This window comes from Stenella coeruleoalba (genome assembly GCF_951394435.1).
Source record: "Stenella coeruleoalba genome assembly, chromosome: 11".
Lineage (NCBI taxonomy): Eukaryota > Metazoa > Chordata > Mammalia > Artiodactyla > Delphinidae > Stenella > Stenella coeruleoalba.
Genome location: NC_137157.1, coordinates 93,949,133 through 93,972,699, shown reverse-complemented (window position 1 = coordinate 93,972,699; position 23,567 = coordinate 93,949,133). Strand labels below are relative to the sequence as shown.

Genomic DNA, 23,567 nt, shown 5'->3' with positions numbered 1-23,567 from the left:
ATGATGAATCATCATATGCCTAATTTAAATAATTATCAACTTGTGACCAATATTATTTCAGTTATGATGTATGTGAGTCTCTCAGATCTACCTCTGCTCCTAAATAGGGCTCTTTTCTCCTTCTTCCTTGTGTACACCACTCATTATATTACTCTCTCTTTATTGCTCAGAACAATAGCTCCAAATCCCTTACCAGAATAGTAACATAATCAACTAATGTCTTAATGCTCTCATTTTTAGCTATTTATAATTTTTGTTATATTAAGAAATGATGACAGCCAAAAGGAGTTTAAATAGACTGAATGACTAAAAGTAGCATGGTATCCTGGATGGCATAATGGAAGAGAAAATGGATATTAGGTAAAAACTAAAGAAATACAAGTAAAGTATGTTCATTAATAATAATATATCAGTTCATTCATTGTGAAAAATGCACCATGCTAATGTAAGCTGTTAATAATAAGAGAAACTGGACACTGGGTGTATGGGAACACTCTGTACTACTTTTGCACTTTTTCTGTAAATTTAAGACTATTCTAAGATAAAAAGTTTATTTAAAAATAAGTATTGGTGCTTCTTTATAATGTTATATTCTACAGAATAGTAACAATCATTATCTTTATTATTATTATAAATTAGATGGGGCAATTTGAAAAAGAAAACCAAAAAACGACTCTAAAGGGAAACAGCTTAAGAAGGAGTCATTCATATGAACTTTCACTGAACATGCGCTGCTGAAAACAGAACTTCAACCAGTAAATCCACAACCTATTCAGTCAATAAGAGAATTATCAAGCAATAATTTTTAGTCAATAGAACAATTACATAGACACTGTAACTATTTACTATGTACAATATGTGTGAGATAATTTAACATAGGTAAAGGTCAATTCTGCAAAGTTTGATAAAGCTATAATAATTTTTATGAAATCAATACATTATTTAAAATCTTCCTATAGGGATAACACAAAAGCCAATTTTTTTTTTTTTTTTTTTTTGCGGTACGCAGGCCCCTCACTGCCGTGGCCTCACCCGTTGCGGAGCACAGGCTCTGGCCGCGCACGCTCACGGACCCAGCCGCTCCGCGGCACGTGCGATCCTCCCGGACCGGGGCACGAACCCACGTCCCCTGCATCGGCAGGCGGACTCTCAACCACCGCGCCACCAGGGAAACCCAAGCCAAATATTTTTACAGGAGAGAAATAATAAACTTTCAAGGAAGAAATAATTAAAACATAAAAACTTTCCTAAACTATAGGGGAGAAAGGAATTGTTGCTATTTTTTTTCACTACGACTAGAGTTGTGTTGATGTCCAAATTAGATGAGAATGTGTTAACAGGAAAAGGAAAAGTCAATCTTACTGTGAAAATTGTCACAAAATCCTAAAACAGTACCAAACCAAATCAAACAGTACATAAAACTGTCTAGTCTATAGATGACCAAATTGAGTTTATTTCAGCCTTGTAATAATAATTTTATTTTGGAAGAAAAATTGTTAAATGAAATTTGCTCCAAACAGTAGATTAAAGAAATAAAAGATGAATATACCCAGATGGAATGCATATTTATTATAATTCAACAGCTTTTCATGATAAAAACAATCTTTAGCATGTATATCAGAATCTGTATAAACATCATTCTTAACCTTGAGGTATTAGTAGCTTTTTAGAAAATCATTAAGACAAAATGATAATAATACCACTTCTTTTCAATATCATTGAGGAGATTCTCCAGCACATCTAAGACCACCATAGGAAATTAAAAAGAAAAGGACTTAAAAAAATTTTTTTCTGATGATATATTTATCCACATAGAACATAAAAATATAATTTAATGACCAGTTAATAGAAATAATATTAGTATAACTGAATGTAACATTAATTTGCAAATACTATTAAAGTTCAATAATAAACAGAAATAATTAACTTAACAACCACACCAGAAACACTGTAAGGTACTTATGAGTAAATCTAACAGGAATAGACAAGATCTATATTGAACTTATTGTATAGTTTTATAGAAATATTTTCAAAAACAACTAAATTTTGATAGGACCACTGAATCTAATAACGATGTCAATTAATCCTAAAATATTTTAGAGATTCAATTTAATTCCAATTAATATCCCAGGTTATCCTATGTTCATTAATGCAAAATCCAAGAGTAGACGTATCACTATTGAAGAAGAAAAAATGGTGAGGGACTTGTCCTACTAATTTTTAAGACCTTTGCTAAAGCTATGTCCATTACAACAAAGTGACATGAGAACGTAGACAAATCCGATAAATTGAAAGAGAAAAGATACAGACAATGAAAAGCCATGTGAATAGATGAAAAAACAGATGAGGTAGCATTGCAGATAAAGTAGGAAATGAGATACTATTAAATAATTACTGCTGTGAAATTTTTTATGCCAATATAAAAACACACACTTGAATCCCTACTGTATATACATCATATGCAGAAGAATTAGGAACTTAAATCACAACCCTGGTGTGCATTAAAAAAATAAGTAAATATATGAGAGTTGATATCAATTTATAAGATTGATTCGGTATATATTTTATTTATTTTCATTTATTCAAAACATTGAGATAAAGTATAAAGTAAGATAACAAAACATCATAAAATTTTAAGGAAAAGTAAGATATCAAAGTCAAAATTCTTAAAAATATACTAAGGAAATAAGGAAAGCAAATTTGTTGATATGTTTCAACTTGTACAATAAACAATTCTATTCAACATAGGTTTTTTAGTGACAACTATTTGCTGGGTGCTTTTCTAAGCCTTGAAAATGTTAAACAATCTAGGCAAAATTTCTTGCCATCATGGAGTTTACATTTTAGTGTAGGTGATAGAAAAATGGACAAGAAAGTGTGAAACAAGTTCAAGAATAAACAAGATAAGTGAATATGAAACAAGTTGAAGGAAAAAAGAATAATGTTATCTTCTGACAGTCTTTGAGCAAAATTCTTTTCAGCTAATCCACATTTTCCATTGACTATTTTAGAGTAAAATTAGTTCTCTATATATGAAATGTAGGCTGACATTTACAACCACATTTTAAAAAAATATTTGGTTTATAAAAGGAAATGAATGTGGGCTTTTTATGGGGAAATCTAAATCACACTTAGTTGAAGAGCTATTTTTTATGTTAGTGGTTTTTTTTTTTTTGTTTTTTTTTTTGCGGTACGCGGGCCTCTCACTGTTGTGGCCTCTCCCGTTGCGAAGCACAGGCTCCAGACGCGCAGGCTCAGCGGCCATGGCTCACGGGCCCAGCTGCTCCGCGGCATGTGGGATCTTCCCGGACTGGGGGACGAACCCGTGTCCCCTACATCGGCAGGCGGACTCCCAACCACTGCGCCACCAGGGAAGCCCTAGTGGCTTTATATTTAACTGATATTATGTGTCTCTTAAATAAAAGACCAAGAAAAAGAGATAGCAATAGGGAAGAAACAGAACATCTGAATATTCTACTATTTCATTTAGTTCAAATAAGAACTTAGAGTCCTGTGGGAAAGTCACAAAACATACCTACAGGTACAGTTTCTGGAAATAGATACAGCTGAGCACGGAGAGCTATGGTGTCATATGTAAAGCCCTGCTACATCAATTGATGGAGTGAGGAAAGGATTCTTTTTCTTTGACGTGGCGGGGGGGCAAAGTGTTTTTAATTAATTAATTGAGGCGTGATTGGCATATAACATTATATTAGTTTTAAATATATGACATAATGATTCGATATTTGTATATACTGAAAAATGATCACCACAACATCTAGTTAACATCCTTCTTTAAGGATTCTTAAAGAGATATATTCTGCGTTAGGATGGTGAGTTAAAAAACTTAAAAGGCAGGGGAGAGGTTACAAAAACTTACTTGTATAAAGAGACAATATAGGGCTTCCCTGGTGGCACAGTGGTTGAGAGTCCGCCTGCCGATGCAGGGAACACGGGTTCGTGCCCCGGTCCGGGAAGATCCCACATGCCGCGGAGCGGCTGGGCCCGTGAGCCATGGCTGCTGAGCCTGCGCGTCCGGAGCCTGTGCTCCACAACGGGAGAGGCCACATCAGTGAGAGGCCCGCGTACCGCAAAAAAAAAAAAAAAAAAAAGAGACAATATGTACAAAGAAATTCCAAAATCTTTCTCAATGCTAAGCATATATTCACCTTGCATCTGTCATCATGGAACATTTATTGAGGATGTGCTGAAGAGTAGTGATGTTTCAGTGACATGTGAAATTGCAGAAAGACATGACATTGCCTTCAGAAAACATACCTTCTAATAAATGGAATAAAACCAACAAAATGAATTTATGCAGAAAGAGTAATTTGAGTACAAAAGTACATGTATAGGTTGCATAAGGACATATTTATCTGACCTTTTAAAACTACTGGATCTAGAAATTTACAATGCTTTGCAAACAGCCTGGGTTCAAGTCATCTAACTGCCACCACTTCCACAAACTAGGCAGAAACTAAATTCGTTAAGTGAGAAAAACCACCACGGCCTAATCCACAGGCCTTCTTGGCCAGTAAATAACAGTCTGGTTAACATGACTGAGCCTGTATTAAGCTCTTCCTGTGTACCATAAGGGGAGAAGGTAGTGAGGCACAATGCAATTTTGTGGTGAGAAACAGTCCTCTGGGCAGGATACTGACTTCAAGCTGCGACTCTAAAAGTAGATGTGGTCAGGGATGTTTACTGGACAGTTGCCTAGAAACACAAGCATATGATGTATGGCCATGACCAAGGGAAACTTTTGTAGTCTTGACTTTTCTGTAAATGTGTTTGGATTAATAAGAGACATGACAAAAAGATTCTAAAATTCACATGAGCAATGAAGTGAATAAATGGGACAGGGAGAAACAGAGCTGAGTCTGGATATGCATGGGCATATTGAAGCAGAATTGAAATGCTGAGTGATAAAAAAGTGAAAAATCGGCAAACACACTTGAAAAAATATTTATTCAGAACCTAAATATTTATTCAGAACACTTAGTGGGTATTACGTACTGTGCAAGGAACGTATGCTGCCAACTAGTACATTGTAGTAGAATGAACACGAGGCAGGTAATTCATAAATCTTGAACTTCAGCAGGGAGGGAAAGAGAAGAGATCACCGTCTTGGCAACTAACTGATACTGCTTGACACAGTTGCCTGAGCTTGTAATGGATAAATAATTTCTTGGCCCCATCTCGGTTGAAACCTTCTGTAATTCTAAAAATAAACAATTCTACTGAGATGTCATTTCTTTCACAAAGAAATATTTTCATTATATTCACTTAGGCCATGCTAGAAAACTTCATTGTTTGTTTAATATCCATCTATATGATATAATGAAACTGAAAACTTTTCTCCTCCTGTGGTATTAACTTAGAATTTGAGAATAAACAGCATGTAAATAGTAACTCTTTTCAAAATTGCTCTCAAGTGAATCACATGCGTGACTTACAAATTAGAGGACTTCAAATTTCTATTAGCATCCTAGTTATTTTTGTTTGATTGCTTGTTTATTTGCCATTTGACCTTACACTTCCTGCCACAGCAGTAATCTCCACATTCATGGAAAAAAAGAAAGATGCTATTTACAACTTCTGCATCTTGCATCCAAGTGGATTTTGTGTTTACTTCAGTACTTTAAATATCAAAGAATAGTAGAATTGTGTAAATATCATGAAATTTGGACAGTACTTATCCCAGGTGCCCAAGGACATAGAGTTAGGAATAAGACAGCACTTTTCCCAAAGAAAAAGGCTCATTAGTTGAAGATCTAGGTAGAACCAAGGTCTCCCAAGTCACAACTTTTTTTTTAAATGCACCTAACAGCAGTTGGTCAAATTCTAATTTATGTATTGCTTCTTCATTTGTTCCCAGTAGATTCATTTGTGTACACAAGAATAAAAATGCATTCAGTTTAAGCTCTACAGTTCTCACATTATCCTCTTGGAGAGTTTGAAAATAACTACTAAAAGCTTACAATGTTCCTTCTGTGGTGTTAGCCCATCTCCTGAAGCCTTTTTAAACTGCATTAATTTTTTTCTCCATTATTTTACACAGAATTAACAACATCAAAGCACAACAGAATATATAAATAAACATACAAATAGGAAACTGCTGTATTTTCATGAAGGCTGTTTCTTGTTTCTTGTTTGAGCTAGTATCTGTTAAGGATTTCTGTGTGTCAAACATATTGTTTGGCAATGGATACACATAGTTTAATAAAGTATACAGCACAATCCCTATCATCGAATTGTCCACAATCTATTAAAGGCATAGACATAAGCATATGGTTTTAAATTAATATGCAATTTGCAATGGTAGACACAATTACTGGGTAGTAGAGAAGCTAAGATTATACATAACAATTTTGCAATGGATGACCAGTATCGACTATGAGGAAATGGTGTTAGGGAAGATGTCCTCGATTAGGTGATTTAGAGGGAGTGTTTTTTAAAACAATATGTTAGATATCAAGTGGAACGGGGTTAACACATACCAAGAATTGAAGATGGAAACGACAAAGACTCAGAAGAAAGAGACAGTAAAATGAATAAACAGAGCTATACACACTCCAGTACTGTTGGTTTATTAGGTGGGGTTATGAATATCTGGAGATGGATGGAACCTGGAACAGTCTGGAAGGACAAGAAGTGGGTGTGTGTGAGTGAGAAGAAAGATTCATAATCTAAGCTTGAATAGCACCATACAGTCAGTAAAAGCCCTTTGAGGAGTTTTAAGAAAGGATTGACAAGGTCAGGTTTCCACACTGTGGGTAGACAATTTGACCTGTTCAGAGGACAATAGATTTGATACAGATGGGGATAAAGAACAAATAAGAAAAATAGTTAGGGACAGTAGAAGTAAATAGTGTTTTTATCCAAAACTGTGATGTTAGGAATTGTGAAGACGACAATAATTGGGAGGTTACTGACATCGTTGATGACATTAGATCTGACAGTAGGTGAAGACAAGGTTGGGGACAGGGGGCTTCCCTGGTGGCACAGTGGTTGAGAGTCCGCCTGCCGATGCAGGGGACACGGGTTCGCGCCCAGGTCCGGGAAGATCCCACATGCTGCGGAGCGGCTGGGCCCGTGGGCCATGGCCGCTGAGCCTATGCGTCTGGAGCCTGTGCGTCCGGAGCCTGTGCTCCACAACTGGAGAGGCCACGGCAGTGAGAGGCCCGTGTCCCGAAAAAAAAAAAGAGTGGGGAGAGGGAAAGGATAAGAAAGATGCATACGTTTTTATTTTTTACTGAATGAAATAATGATGGTACCATTAATATAGAGGATACTAGAGGAAGCAGTTTAAGGAAGGGGATGATGACCTAATATATAGACATAATAAGGTATAAAGCCAGTTGGGATTTTTAACCCATTTCTATTTTAAAATACAAATGGACCTCATGGGCCTTAGTTTTATGATTCAAAACACGAAATTTTACTTTCTAAATATCTTTAATGTTAGACAGTTTGTTTAAAAAATACTCTGTGGTTTACAGAATTTTCTCTTAATAAGAAATGTCAAGAAGACAAGTTAAAAAAGAAATTTTCAAAAGTGATGTGTTCTCAAGGTTAATAGGAATAATCATTATTACACTAAAACAGGGTTTGAGTGGTGGTTCCCGATGTGATTACAAACCAGAAAGCCAAATATTTCCTTGTAATTAGATGTTGTTTTAGATTATTAAGGACATATATGCTTGTATCTTTAAGAGCAATGACTCACATTTTCAGTCTCAGCGGAGTGATGCAGTCAAAAGAATGAAAACCATCTAAAAAGTACTTGCAAAAATGTGTACCTCATTTCTGTTTTTTTAATACTCAGAAGTGGTCAAGCACTAGGTCCATATCAACTTTTCTTCTCTCTTGACCTATTCTTCATCTTCTTTCTCTCTCTTTAGACTCATTGTTCTTTTTATTGTTCCTCACCAACACCGTTTATTTCTTTGGCCTTTCTGCTCCGACAGATATGAATTTTATTTGCCCAGATAAGTTCATTATTTCGTTTAACTTCTGTCAAATGTTATCTTCTAGAGTTTCTTTTCCTGAACACACTATTAATATGTTTTATTTCTTAATGTAACTTATTTTTACTTGTATCATTTATTCTAACCTGTTTATTTTGCTTTTTATATTTCTTCCTCACCAGAATATAAAATATGAAAGGACAGGAAGTTTGTCTCCTTCACTGATGTATCTTTAGCACATAAAATAATGTATGGTACATAATAAGTGCTCATCAAACATTAGTTATGAGTTTTATATATTTTCCATTATTTATTTGACATAATTGTTATGTTACGTAGATAAATATTTCTAGTCTTTTATTTATTGATTAGGGGGTGTACTGGGTTGCCTACAAAGTCTTCTGTTGCTCTAAGTTTATATAAATATTCTGAAACATTTCTAAATTGCCTTATTGATAATAATTTTTGCTTAAAGAATAATATGACAAACACTAATGTACTCACTATCAAGCTTAGGAAATATATTATGAATAGATGTAAAATTTTTATCTGCTCATTCATAATTTAATTCCCTCTTTTCCCTTTAGAGGATCCCTATTACCTATTTACTTATATCTAATACATACGGCTATGTCTTGCATGTATTTTTAAAAAGGACATAAACAATGTATAATGTGTATTTTTAGAATTATTTATATTGGCTCAAATTTGTATTTTTGACCTCCCTTAATATTGATATACTCAATATTGTGCTATTTTATTCACTTTCTTCATAAAATATAGTCTATTCTATGAATATAGGACAATATTTTCACCTATTTTCTTTTCTAAGGATATTCAGATTCTTCCTGTTTTTCATTTTTATTATCACAAAATTCTGTCTTGAATGTTCTTCAATATCTTTCCTTAACCATATTTACAGGAGTGTTTCTTCTAGACTATGTACTTACCAGTTTTGGGGTACTAGTATAAATATATTCAAAACTTCACAAATATTGACAAATTGCTTTTCAAAACTTGTTATTACTTTCACCCCAAGCAGAAGTACATGAGAACTTCCATTTTTTCACACCATATCCATGATTTGGAATCTACAATCTTTTCATATTTCTAATATCGTGAATACAAAATTTTGTTAGGATGTCTTGGTTTGCCTTTGCATGATAATTACTTACATTTAACTTTTATAATAGTATCATTAAGGAATATTCAGGTCTAATTCTCTGTGAATTGTCTTTTCACATATTTTATGTTGAATCGGTTGCCTTTTTATGGACTTACGTAAGTTCTTTGTATATTCTAGATAGAAATCTATTGTTAAGTGCACCCAGTGTAAATTAGTAAATGTTTAATAACCCACTCTATGGTGGTGGAGATCTCATTGGTAGAGTTTGCCAATTTTGTGTAAGTACTCTGACCATAATCAAATTTAAAGCTACTAACCTGATACCACTGAATGCAGAATTGAGAAGGGAAGAGATTTATAGTAGTACAACATTGTACAGTATTTCAACAACCAGATATGATAGATGCAAATAACTTCATAAGTATAGTAAATTTAGCAAAATAACTAAAAATGAGTTTTGAGTATTTATTACTTTTATTGTTAGTATGATTTACAATATTTATATTTATATAATTGAATTTTAGTAATGATTGTGTTTAACAGCTTGTTTTCAAAATTCCTGAAATTTTAACAATAATCTCTTTTGATTAGCTATGAGCCCAATCCAGCAAACCACTCACTGATTGTATAATCTGTGCTAGTCTGGGTGTATCTTTCCAATCTTAATAATATATTTTACTGTCCAGATAATAAATTTACTTATTTAATTATTACTTTATAGCATCGTTTGCATTTATGATTTGGATTTTTGGAAATTTGATTGAGAAGTGTATCCTTCACCAAAGGTTTTGAAGTTTGCAACTGTATTTTCTGTTAAACTTGTGAGGACGTCTTTCATAATTAGATCTCTGATATTCAATACTTTTCCACAGGGAAATGATTTCTTCCATCACCTTTATTGAAAAATCTATTCTTTTCTTAGGATCTGTAATATTACCTCTGCAACCACATATTTATTGTTCAATATATTCATAGACTTTTTTATTTTCCAGAATTTGGTTCGGTTCCTCGGACTAATGACAAAATATATTCTTCATGCTCTTCACCCACACTGTCTTGACTATTCTTGGTGTTTTCCACTTTATATTATTTGAAATTGAGTGATACAGAACTCAGTCCCATCTGTGGACCCTGCAGTTGCCTGTGAACCAGCTCCAGTTCCTCCCTCTTTCAGGGAACCTCTGGAAAACAATGTCTTAGACAATCACTCACAGACAAAAGAACCCTTGTGGAGGTCCAGGCTTCCAGAGAAGAAGTTCCACCACACCACTGGAGCAAAGAATATGAGATTGGATGCATTAGAGAAGATAAGAGGAGCACCCTGACTTTACCTACGTTACCCTTCCTCCATGGAAACACAGTTTTAGGGCCAAGAGAGACCTTCTTGGCCCATGTTTTTTCCACTAGGAAAAGTAAGAGAGTGTGAGTGAGCACCCGGCCTTCTCAGCTATATGGGAGGCTGCCAAAGAGGCTGATTTCTCTCATGCCTCACCCAGGGCACTGAATCATATGTATAACTGGGGGGCTGAGAAGAGTCTAAGATAGCAGCAAATAGGACTCTAAAAGGGCATTAAAAGGATGCAGATCCTACTAACTGTGTCACTGGCTCCATCAGGAAACCTGCCTATGAGCCACTTGGATCCGCCCAACTGGCCCACAGGCACCCTCAGTAATAAGCTCACCTCACCTCAAAACACCCACACCCTGTAGTTGCCTCCCTGTGGGCACTCCCAACTGTAGCATAGAGAGTGAGCTTTGGCAGATGGCTAGTGAGCATGTGCAGAAACCTAGTCTGAATCTGAAGGCCAACAAGAGACCACAAACATGAACTTTAACATCATGTTTGTGAAAACAAAAGAAAGGCTTTCAGCATCCAGCCTGGTTGATTGCAAAATTAAGATAAGGTATACAAACTTAAAACTTTTGCCACAAGAGGGAGCACAAAGTGTGGAACAGGTGCGTCCATAAAAGGTCCTAAAAAGCCTCAGAATCATTAGCAGTTTTGATGGAAGGTAATTCTCTCCTGAGGTCAGTGAGTAAATGGGAGAAGGTGGCCACTACTTCAAATACAAAGACAGCAATAGAAAACTTCAAGAAGCATGAAAAATGTCACCACCAAGGGATCACAGTAATTTTCCAGCAACCAACCCCAAAGACATGGAAATCTATGAATTAACCAATAAAGAATTCAAAATAGCTGTTTCAGGGAAGCTCAACGAGCTAGAAGAAAAAAAGAAAAATAATTCAACACTGTAAGGAAAACAATAAATGAAAAATGATAAGGTTAGCAAAGTGATACAAATCGTAAAAAGAACTAAACAGAATTGAAGAATACAATAGATGAAACAAAAATATAATGGAAGCATCAACACCAAATGGATCAAGCAAAAGAAAGAATCTGTAAACTAGAAGACAAGACCTTTGAAATTATCCAGTCAGAGGAGAACAAAGAAAGACCAACTAAAAAAGTGAATAAAGCCTATATGATATATGGCATATCATCAAAAGAACCAACTTGCAGACTACTGGAGTTCCAGGAGGAGAGAGGGACAAGGGGGTGGAAAGTTAGTTTGAAAAAATAATGGTTGAGAACTTCCCAAGTCTGCTGAGAGATTTTGATATCCACATTTATGAAGCTCCTGAGTCACCAATCAAAATCAACTTAAAGAGATTCTCTCCAAGACACATTATAATAAAACTGTAAAAAGAAATCAAGGACAAAGAGATAGTCTTAAAACCAGCGGGAGAAAAAGAAGATAGTAACTTACAGGGGAACTCCTAGAGGGCTATGAGATTTCCAAGCAAAACCTTACAAACCAGGAGAGAGTGGGATAGTGCCGGGGAAAAAAACTGCCAAGCAAGAATATTCAACCTGGCAAATTTGTCCTTCAGAATTGAAAGATAAAGATCTTCTCAAAAAAACAAACAAAAGCTGAGGAAATTCATCATCACTAGACCTGTCTTATGAGAAATGCTGAAAGGGGTTCTTTAACCTGAAATGAAAGGATGCTAATTAGTAACATGAGAACATAGAAAATATACAGGACATTGGTCAAGGTCAAATCCAGAATACTCTAATACTGAAATAGTATAAAGGTTAAAGGAAAAGAATATTAGAAATAACTATAGCAAAAATAATTTGTTTTTAAACACACAATATAAAAAAATTACCTTTTTGTGATATGAAAAACATAAAAAGAGTGAGTAAAAAGGTAAGGTTTGGTTTGCAACTGAAGTTGTTATCAGCATAAAATAGATTGTTATGTCTATAGCATGTATTATTTAAGCCTGATGGTAACCACAAAGTGAAAACCTATGATAGATTCACAAAAAAATAAAGAGAAGAGAATCAAAACATACCACTATGGGAAATTATCAATTCACAAACAAATGCAGCAAGAGAAAGAGAAAAGAACAAGGAAACTACAAAAGATCCAGAAAACAATAAAATGGCTTAAGTAAGTGCCTGCCTGTTAATAATTACCTTAAATGTAAATGGATTGAATTCTCCAACCAAAAGGCATAGAGTGACTGGATGGATAAGAAAACTGAGACCCAACTACATATATACGTATAGGGACTCACTTCAGCTTTGAGGATTCACTTAGGCTAAAAGTGAAGGGATGAAAAACGATATTCCACAGAATTGGAAACCAAAATAAAGAAGGGGTAGTGATACTTATAACAAACAAAATAGAATTTAAACAAAAATGGTAACAAGAGCTAAAGAAAGTCATTGCATATAATGATAAAAGAGTTATTCATCAAGAAGATATAACAATGCAAATATACATTGTTCATACAATGTTCATTGCAGCCCTATTTACAATAGCCAGGACATGGAAGCAACCTACATGTCCATTGACAGATGAATGGATAAAGAAGATGTTGCATACACATACAATGGAATATTACTCAGCCCTAAAAAGAAACGAAATTGAGTTATTTGTATGTGGTGGATGGACCTAGAGTCTGTCATACAGAATGAACTGTCAGAAAGAGAAAAACAAATACCATATGCTAACACATATGTATGGAATTTTTAAAAAAATGGTACTGATGAACCTAGCAGCGGGCCAGGAATAAAGACACAGACATAGAGAATGGACTTGAGGACACAGGGTTGGGAGGGGAAGCTGGGGCAAAATGAGAGAAGTATTGACATATATACACTACCAAATGTAAAATAGCTAGTGGGATATAGCTGCATAACACAGGAACATCAGCTCCGTGTTTTGCGACCACCTAGAGGGGTGGGATAGGGAAGGTGGGAGGGAGGCTTTAGAGGGAGGGGATATGGGGATATATGTATGCATATGGCTGATTCGCTTTGTTGTACAACAAAACTAACACAGCATTGTGAATCAATTATACTCCAATAAAGGTGTATATATAAAAAAAGAAACCCTTATTCTAGGTGAAAACCTGGATATGCAGAAGGGAAAGAAGAGTTGTAAGAATTATGTGGATATATTTAATGGATATCGAGTCGACAAAATATTAACAATAAAGTTTCAAATTTTAAAATATATATTTGTATTCGAATTCAAGGGAGCAAATACGGCATAAGCAGTAAATAAAGGTAGAAGGTAGTTATGTCTTTTCACTTTTCGAGAAAGGGTAAAGGTATTAATTTGTTAGACTTTACTGAGTTAAGAATTTATGCTGTAAAATGTGGGGCACTAATAACATAATATTTAAAACATTAAACTGACAACAGAGGATAGTTAAAATAGTTAAAATAGTTATTGTGAAAGATAAAAAGAAAACAACAAAAGAAGTGGAGTTCAAAGAAATGGTAGCATTCATCTCTGATTAAGGATAACTATATTATACTTAATTAATTATATATACATACAATACATACTTATATATAAATAATATATGTAAATATATCTTATAATAATTTAAAAATTATGTTAAATATAGAGTAACTTCCAATTTAAATTCTAAGAATATTTAAAATAACTGTTCACTATCTTAATGAGAAACTCCTTTAACAAAAGCCTAAAGAAAGAGGAAAGTAAAAAGATGAAAAATATACCATGCAACACAAGCCAGTAGAAAATTGCTATAGTTAGTATACTGTTATAATAGAAGGCAAGAGCCGTATTGGAAATGATGAAGCATGTTTCATAAGGATAGATAGAGTATCTAAACTATTAGCAATGTTTTCTAAAAAATCTTTATGTACTTAATAATACAAGTTCAACATAAGTTTGAAAAAAGTGAACTATTACAAATAGAGATTTAAACGATTCTCTCTCACTGCTTACAAACAAGCAGATATCAGTAAGGCTAAAGAAAGATTTAAACTAGACAACTAATCAATACATATATGTAGAACACATACTATATACTAGTATGGACTATTCATATTTTTTTACATAGAAATTTTCAAAAAATACACTATAAATCATATTTCCAAGCATATTCATATAAAAATATAGAAGTGGTGTCACTGCAGTAGCCGCTAGGCAAGTTTGGCAAGTGGGCACTTGAAATGTGGGCATTCAATTTTAATTAGTTAAAAAAATAATATTTTAATATTGGTTCCTCTTTCACACCAGGCACTTTTAACAAAGATGTGGAATATTTCTAGCTTCACAGAAAGTTTTCTAACCAAACAGAATGCTCTTTACTATATGCAGAAGTCAATAACCAAAACTTTGAAAATCCTTATATGGTGTTAAATTCAGTAATAAATGTCTAAGTAACAGATGGACCATAGAAATGACCACAATGAATGTTCAAAATTTTTATAAGAATTACAAGGAAAATATAAAACCAAATGTCTGTCTTGTGAAGTACTGATTGCCTTAAATGCTTACCTTACAAACTAAATAAAACAAAACAAAGCAGAAATCCAAGCATGCATCACAAGAAACTAAAAATGGAAAAGCTAAATTTAGGTGAAATTAAAACCAAATGAAGTAGAAGGAAGAAAACAATAAATAGTACAAAATCAAGACAAAGAACAAAATTACAATAGAGAGGAACAAGGCCAAATGTATTCTCATTGAAAACATTTAATAAAATTGATAAAAGACTGCTGAAAGAAAGATGAGGAGAGGGAATCCCTGATGGTTCAGTGGTTAAGACACCACGCTCTCACTGCCGAGGCCCCGGGTTCATTCCTTGGTCAGGGAACTAAGAGTCCACAAGCCATGCGGTGTGGCCAAAAAAAAAAAATTTGAGAAGAAACAAGTCTTTTATGTCTATAATAAATATGGGGATACCATGTGGTTTTTACAGATAAAAAAGCAATATTATGAAAACATTTTAGTATCTATAAAAAATAGAAAAATCCTAAATTGAAAATTACCAAAATGCATCACAAAAAATAGAAACCTGAGTAAACCTAACACATATTGTAAAGAAATTGAGTTCGTTATATAAACCTTCCCACAAAAAAGTTCTAGAAGCTCAGATGGCACTAGTAGTGAATAATAACACTTGAAAACGTAGCAGTACTCTTTCACAAAGGTCCAGGTAAAAGAAAAGGAAATGCTTCCTAAAAATAGCCTTGGTAACAACTTGTCAAGTACATAACGTAAATGAAAACTCAGTCAAATTTCTTTGGGAACACAGATAAAGAAAAACTTCAGCTTGACCTAGATATAATATATGCATTGATTTTTTAAAAAAGGACAACACATGATCATTGTGATTTTACTTCAAAATGCAAGACTGGTTTAACATATGAAAGAAATAAAGGTAATTTACTTCATAATCATTATACAGAGAAAACGTTTATCATTCCAACTGATGGAAAAACAATACAAATGTAACGTCAATTGATTATAAAATTTGTTTGAAAAATGAGAATATTATGGAACTGTTTTCATATGAGAAACTTATGATGAAAAAAACCTTAAGATGAACCTCATATTGATGAAATATTGAAATCTTTTCCTCGAAAATAGAAAAGGATACATATAGAACCTTTACTGTACCTTCTATTCGACATTGAAAATAAAATCCTAGCCTATAAAAATAAGTCAAGAAAAAAAATTGCATCTGGAAAGAAGAAATATTGTGTGATTATTTACAAATGCAAGAGCTGTTATATAAAAATCCAGAAGACTATATATTTGAAATGACAGAATTAATACATAAAGTCAGAGAAATCATTGGCTATAAGACCAATATGTAAACCTCATTGTATTACTGTTTACAGCAGCAAAACTTACTAAAAATTTTCAAATGAGGATGTCATTTACAAAAGCATGAGAGTGAAATACCAATGTATCTTTAAGAACTCAATATAGAAAAATACAAAATATAATAGGGAGAATTTAAAGAAAACCTAATTCATAGAGAGATAAAGCATGATATTGCCTGGAAGAGCCAATATTGTAAAGATGACTATCTTTACAAATTACTTTGAAGATTAAATGCAATCCCAAACATAATTCCAGGATTTTTTTTAAAAACAGCTTTATTGAGGTGTAATTTACATGGCATAAAATGTATCCACTTAAAGTGTATAAATCAGTGATTTTTTTTCTTTAGTATATTCACAGAGTTTACAACCATCAACAGTAACAAACTCTAGACATTTTCATCGCCCCCAGAAGAAACATAGTAACCATCAGCAGTCATTTTCCAATCCTACCTCTGCTCAGCCCTTGGTAACCAACAATCCACTCTCTGCCTCTAGAATAGGTTTCCCTCTTCTTGATATTTCATATAAATGGACTCACACAACATGCGATCTTTTACAAAGGTTGAAGGCCATAAAAATAATGTAGAGTAAAAAAAGCCAGACACAAAAGTAACGATATCTATACTTTTTGGTGTGCATATTATATTTCAATATAATTCATTTTAAAATTTATACAATCATAATATTATTTCCATTTCATAAAAGTTAAAGTTACTCAACAGCATCCAAACTCACATTTTCTCAAGCTGATTCTTGCAATTATATGTATGTGGAAGCTCACAACTGTCTGATTTAATGCCATCTGAATAGAGCAGAGCACAGTTACGTTTATCAGGTGATGTGTCTGTTATACTGTAATGGAAAAAAATGCACAATTCTGTTATATCATATGAGGACAACTCATGAAACAATAGCATTTTCCATGTCACTGTAATAAAAGCTATTTTGAAAATGGGTAATGATATTTTAATATAATTTTAGTAAGAGCTTGTTATTAGGGAAATGGGCTATTGAGGAGCCCATTCTTTAATAACTATATCAACATTTTATTAACTTTCAACATCCTCCTTCATCTTTCTATAATTCAACTAAAACAAATGTTTTAATATTATTCTTAAAATTTTTATTTTTAATCTTTTCCTCCTCTATACAGTATTATTTTTAAAAACTTACTGTAGTTTGTAAGTTGAACCATTTAGCCACATCCATGGATGATCACGGCCTTTACGAAAGACTGAAATCCATGATATAATTGATAGGGACATCAGGAATTTCTAGCCCAAAATAAAGAATTTTCACTTAAATAGTCGTCATGAAAGATTTTTATTAATTTTTCAAAGGCAAGTAGTGTGTTCTTTCATAGGATCCTTAGTTTTCTGAACAAAATGAGTGTTAAGCGTCTCATCTAACACTAAAAATATATTAAAGTTCAAAGTTTTAATACTGCCAAATACATTAACCAAGGTCAGTACTTTTGATGTAAAATTAACTCAAACAGTTATGCTTAGCAGTCTCACTGTTTTTCTTAGGTTAATAAGGAAAATTCTGATTCATGTAATTCAACTGTTACCCATGTTGTCAAAACTAACATAGCAAGGCTTTAAATAAGATTTTAGATTCTGTGACATCCATTTCTCAGGATACTGTGACCATATCAATGGATTTCTCCTCTATGTTTCTCAGAGTTTCGGTTTTAGAAGGAAATTAAGGGAATGAAATTGAGAAAATAAGTGACACGAAAGCCAAAGATTTGGTTTCCTGGGGCTCACACCGTTCTTTGACTAGATCAACCCCCAATCACTCTGTTTCTGTGTTGCTAGAATCCAAGGGACCAGACAAGGAGTCAGAGACTCATTTCTCTCAGCTGCGCCCAGCTAGGTACAACTGTAAACACTGGAACTAATGAAAGACGCAAGTCAAGGAGAACTCTGAAAGGTGGAAAGAGAAAGGTGAAATGGTTTGCGACCCTGGGGTTAAGGAACAACTATTAGGGGCATCTTATATCCACCACCCAACCGAAGAAAGTGACCTAGGCCTGCTGCTTCCCAACACCCAGCCTAGCCATTCCTCCTTGGTGTTGAGGGGAATCCTGTGGGCGACACCAGGTGAGCCTTACAAGGTGATCCAGCAGGACACCTGCTAACAAGAAGCAGCCAGAGTAAGGGCTTCTCCTCCCCCTCCACCGAGAGATACCAGAGTTGGGGGGTAGGGGTGGAGGTGGGACCAGCGAAGGGGATCCCATGACTAAAAGTACTGAACCCAGGAAGCCTCTTTATATCTGAGGGCATAAGACTCCATCTGTAACCAGAGACATTGGGTAGATTGGATTTTAAATGTTATATTTACATAATGAGCAGTGGAAATTTACAAACTACACATAAATGCAATAATATGGATGAATTGCAAAAATAGCATATGGGGGTGAGAGGAGACAGGAAGAAAAATGCATACTCTATGATTCCATGTATATGAAGTTCAAAAACAAGCAAAGAGGGGCTTCTCTGGTGGCGCAGTGGTTGAGAGTCCACCTGCCGATGTAGGGGACACGGGTTCGTGCCCCGGTCCGGGAAGATCCCACATGCCACGGAGTGGCTGGGCCCGTGAGCCATGGCCGCTGAGCCTGCGCGTCCAGAGCCTGTGCTCCGCAACGGGAGAGGCCACAACAGTGAGAGGCCCGCGTACTACACACACACACACAAAAACAACAACCAAGCAAAGAGATTCTATAATATCAAAAGTCAGGACAGTGGGTATACACGGAGGGTGGAGAAGTGATGAGAGAATACAGAGGAGTGGGGCTGCTATGAAGTGGAAACTTCTATTCCACGATCTGATATGCAATTACATGGTTCTATACATTTTGTGATCACTATGCAAAATCATGATATGTTTATTTTCCTTTATATATTGTAAAATTAAATAGCACAGTTTATTTTAGAAAATAATAGCATTTGTAGAAACATGTTTTTTTTATGAAAAGCAAGAACTGGAAATTATCAAACGTGTATTAATGGTATAAAAATATAAATAGAATATCATAAAGTTGTATTCTGTTGTTTAATGGAACATTAATAGGCCTTAAACAAACTGCAAATATGTACAAAACCGCAAGTGAATCCTAGCAAATATAATATTGACTGAATCAAGCCTTTAACAAAGTGTTTGCAACATTTAGTATCTTACCTTTTCTTCTTCATTATCTATATAAAGCAGAGTAGAGTTCTTAGCAGCACAGGCCTTCACACTCTCATGCCATGTTTTGTTTTCCAAATGAATACAGTAGCAATTGTTGGAATATGTAAACCACTGTTTTGGACAATGACCAGCATGACATTCTGAAGATTGTGAATTATTATCTAAAAACAATTTGAATTAAAAAAAATGAAAACTAACTTACATATATGCATAGGTATAAATATACATGTGTGTATATATATAAAACACATCTATGCACCCTCAAGGCTGGTGCATATAAAACAAACCACACTCATACATTCACAGAAGTGTCAGTCTCTCACCCCCCAATTTATGTCTCCGTATAAAGCAAACACACAGAAATAGCCACTCTTTACATGTCCTGAAAATCAAGAAATGAAACCTCTGTTTTAGAATAGCAAAATTATTTGTCTCTTGTCATATTACAGAGGGAGGAAATTTGAGCCAGTGGCAACAGTGGGTATGGTGATCATATTGTTGCATAGGGAGAAACACTCTCCTATAATCATTATTTATGAATATTTGTTGCCATATTTTGTAATTTATGTTCAACCCCAAAATCTATTCTTATTTTCACTAGCCTAAGATAGAGACAAAATACAAACTGTATTTATATCAGAACTTTGAAAATCATTATGTACCTTTCTGGAGCCTTTTTATCGGAGAGGAGTTATTCTGCTCCCGTATTGCAGTAGCTACAAAATTAACCATTATAAAAGTTAATATTGATCTAAATAAATCATAATGATTGTAGTTTCTGAGTTGAAATTTGGTTTATTGCTTAGGATTAGAATAATCTGGAATAAAATTGATTTTACCAAGAAAAATTAAGTAATGAAGATTTGGTTGAAAAAATATTTCAAAAGCCTAAAGGAACAGATCACCATCTCTTATAGTATTTGTTTTAACCAATCTCAAGAATTAATTTGTATTTCTCAGTAAGATCTTTCAATATCCTAAAGCATGCTTTTGAGTTATGAAATCAGAATATACATATACATACTCTCTGTAATTATTGTGTTGTATACTTTTGACAAATTCAGAATAACCATTCCACATTCAGTCTAAATGCATACATTTTAATGAGATGCCCATTCCATAATATTATGAACTGTTTAGAGGCACTGACCATCATTAAAGTGTAAAGTTCCCTTACAATTTTTCAAAAATCTACTTACAGGGAGTAAAAACTATCATTGTTACCACACTGGACATCAAAACAAGGCAGATGATTCCCAGAACCCCAGCAATGAGCTTCTCTGGAGGTGATGGTAAATCTGCAGGGAAAGAAAAGGAAACACTGAGAAAAGAGTGATGGTGACAGTTGTTTAGAAAGTTTACAAACAAGAGAACCCACATAAACAGGGAGTTATATATATAAACTTGGACCCCAAGCCCATTTCTACCACTATAATCTTTCTCTCAGAATATACCTTTGCATTTTCAGCATATATAACGCTTCATGAGTTGTTGATCAAAGACTACAAATTACAGCAATGCCAGAATAAAAGTAGTCCTCCAGTTTCACATTAGAATCCCATCTCCAACTTTAAGTTCTGTTCCTCAAAATGAAAAATATGTGAACTTATCCCCTACTCTTTCTCCAACCTCTGTACTCCAACTGCATATCCTAGAACAGTTCCATCATGTGACTATTAAATGTTTTACCTTTGCAGTGGTAGTTCTTGTCATTCCCTCGAAGATTCTGAGAAGCATTTTGAAGATTTAATTCTGCATAGGTTATTTCCTGCTCAGTTATTGAAATGGAACTTTTAGTGCCCTTAGGTTTTATTTGCTGCCTCTTTGAGTTCTTGGCTACCTTCAGTTCTGCATAGGTTACTCCTTGGTTATTCATCTCTGCAGCTGAATTATGTCAGACAGTGCTCTAAGTGTACTTAGGAATGAATGGTGTATGTAAGATGAGATCCCTAGTACAGTAAAATGGGCGGGGTAGAGTCTAGTGCTCACTTCGCAGTAGAACAATCTTAAGGCCTGGTTTTAAATTCCTTAGAGCTTTAAACAAGTGTCTCATGGTAGAATACTTTTTTTTTTTTAAGTTATTCTACATTTGACAATATATTTTTGGTTGAAACAATGAAAAGCAATAAATTAGGGAGGAGTAAAGAAGTTCATGACTAATAATATCCTAGTCAGATTCCACAGAAATATTTTAACACCATTATAATGCTTGTATTAAAATTAAAATGTTTTATTAGAAAAGAGAGATTCACCTATATTTATGACAATTTTGAAATCCAGTAATGGTTAAAGATAGAGTATTTTAAAGATGGGGAAAGAGTAATGTTGGCATGTACAACAATCTCCTACACTAAATTACATTATTTGGTGACTTACATTTACTTATGAAAAGTGTTACCAAATGGTCGTTATTTTGAATGGTTGAGGAGTCTGAGAAGACATTAAAAATTGAGGAAATACTTCATGTATTGGAAAATGTTACATGATACACTAAACTTATATATAACCTAGACAATATTGAAAATAAAACAACAGAAAAAGACTAAAAAATACTTAGTTTGTAAAAGTAATCGATAATTGACTTAATGGCTAAGATATGAACCCACAAAATAATAAACAAATATAAGTAATTTATGGAAGAACACTGTTAATTCAAACTTCCAGAAAGATCCTATAGGTGTCAAAGTTAGTAAAGGTCATTTTAGTTGTATAAGTGATGGTAATTACTTATAAAAATTACTTATAAAAAATCCAGATAACATAACTTAATAATTCAGTCAATGGATGCTGTAGTCAGAAAGACCTGGAAATAAATTATGGCTTTGAAACTTATCAGAGTGTGACTGTTAAAAAATTATTTAGTATCTAGTAACCTATCTTACTAATCTAAAATGGAAATAAGAATAGGTAATATCCAATGCATGTAACACTGAGCACTCAACCTGACACTTATAAGTTCTCAACAAGTATCAGTTTTAATTATTATTTTAGTCACAATTTCTATGTTACTATTTCTAATTCATATCAGTTAGACCCTGTTAAGTAATTTATTAAGCAGGAGTGTCTTTAATTAGCATGGTACATTTTTTTGCAGTGTTTGTTCAATTTTTTAAAAAATTCTTTCATTACTTACAATTAAGTTTAAATTAGCATTTAGGAAGCTACCTCATCCTGATTTTTGTTATAAAATCAGGCTGCTTTTATTGAGTCTAAGTACACGTATGAGGAATTATGTTTGGCTTTTGTTATGCAATGAATTCCTTTCCAAGAATCTATTTATAAAGGTTGAGCAAAATATATATTAACATACTATTATACAAAAAACCCACCTTCTACTGAGTATAAAATCCCAAACTAATTCTTCCCTGTCATGATGTCTGTGGGTTTCACTTAATATTATATTGATTTATAAACCCAAATATGCAAGTGCATATGCAACTAACTTCCTACAGACAATAAATTGAATACTTTGAGAAATCTTCCAACATATTTCATGTTTTATGGTTGCTTTTTACCCTGAATTATTTTAAAAAAACACCAATATTCTACTTTGATTTTGTTGTATATTAATTGTACCTCACTTGCATTACATTTAACATTTGTTATTTCCCACTAAGTGAGGTGGTCTAGTAGAGAGACAGGAGAGGAGGGACACATACCTTCTGTTGGCCAGAAAGTTGTGCATCCTTTAGTGGGGAGGTCAGGTTACTCTCATAAAAGAGGCCTGCTATAGCTGGGTAGAAAGAAGAAATTTAAAGAAGAATTTAAAAAATTAAAAGAAGAAATTTAAAAACATAAATCTAGGACAAGAATAAACAATGTCTGTGACCTCCACAGACTGCCCTGTGAAGGCTCAGAGTGAAACAAGAGTGGAAAAAGTTGATTTCTCATCAATGTGTCACTTCAGGTTTGAACAGGAAATTCTCACACATAGGCTATTTTGAAGACAGTTTACCTCATCACAAACCTCCAGAAACTAGGAGACTTTGGGCTCCAGTTGAAAGGACAAATGGACCTCTAAGTGTGTCATTTAGATTTTCCATTTTCAAATGTCTCTGAGAAATTGTTTTCACATTCTACAAGATCTGAGGAGATGGCGGCTTAGCCA

The 23,567-nt window shown here is 34.0% G+C and overlaps 2 protein-coding genes across 2 annotated transcripts in view; one reads left to right on the top strand and one right to left on the bottom strand.

Annotated features, from left to right (window-relative positions):
- The window catches only part of LOC307194431 (macrophage mannose receptor 1-like), a gene marked incomplete at its 3' end in the record, with an annotated part of 193,115 nt that overhangs the window by 9,563 nt on the left and 159,985 nt on the right, over positions 1-23,567 (top strand). The window lies entirely within an intron of this gene.
- LOC307193641 (NKG2-A/NKG2-B type II integral membrane protein-like) lies at positions 16,996-21,737 on the bottom strand (the record flags this gene model as incomplete). The annotated part of the gene is made up of 6 exons (XM_079935916.1): positions 21,149-21,737; positions 20,659-20,757; positions 20,122-20,175; positions 19,448-19,599; positions 17,438-17,538; positions 16,996-17,116 (listed from the first exon to the last, which is right to left on the bottom strand). Exons 1-6 carry the CDS (start codon positions 21,333-21,335, stop codon positions 16,996-16,998), a joined length of 714 nt encoding a protein of 237 aa, XP_079792042.1. The 5' UTR covers positions 21,336-21,737.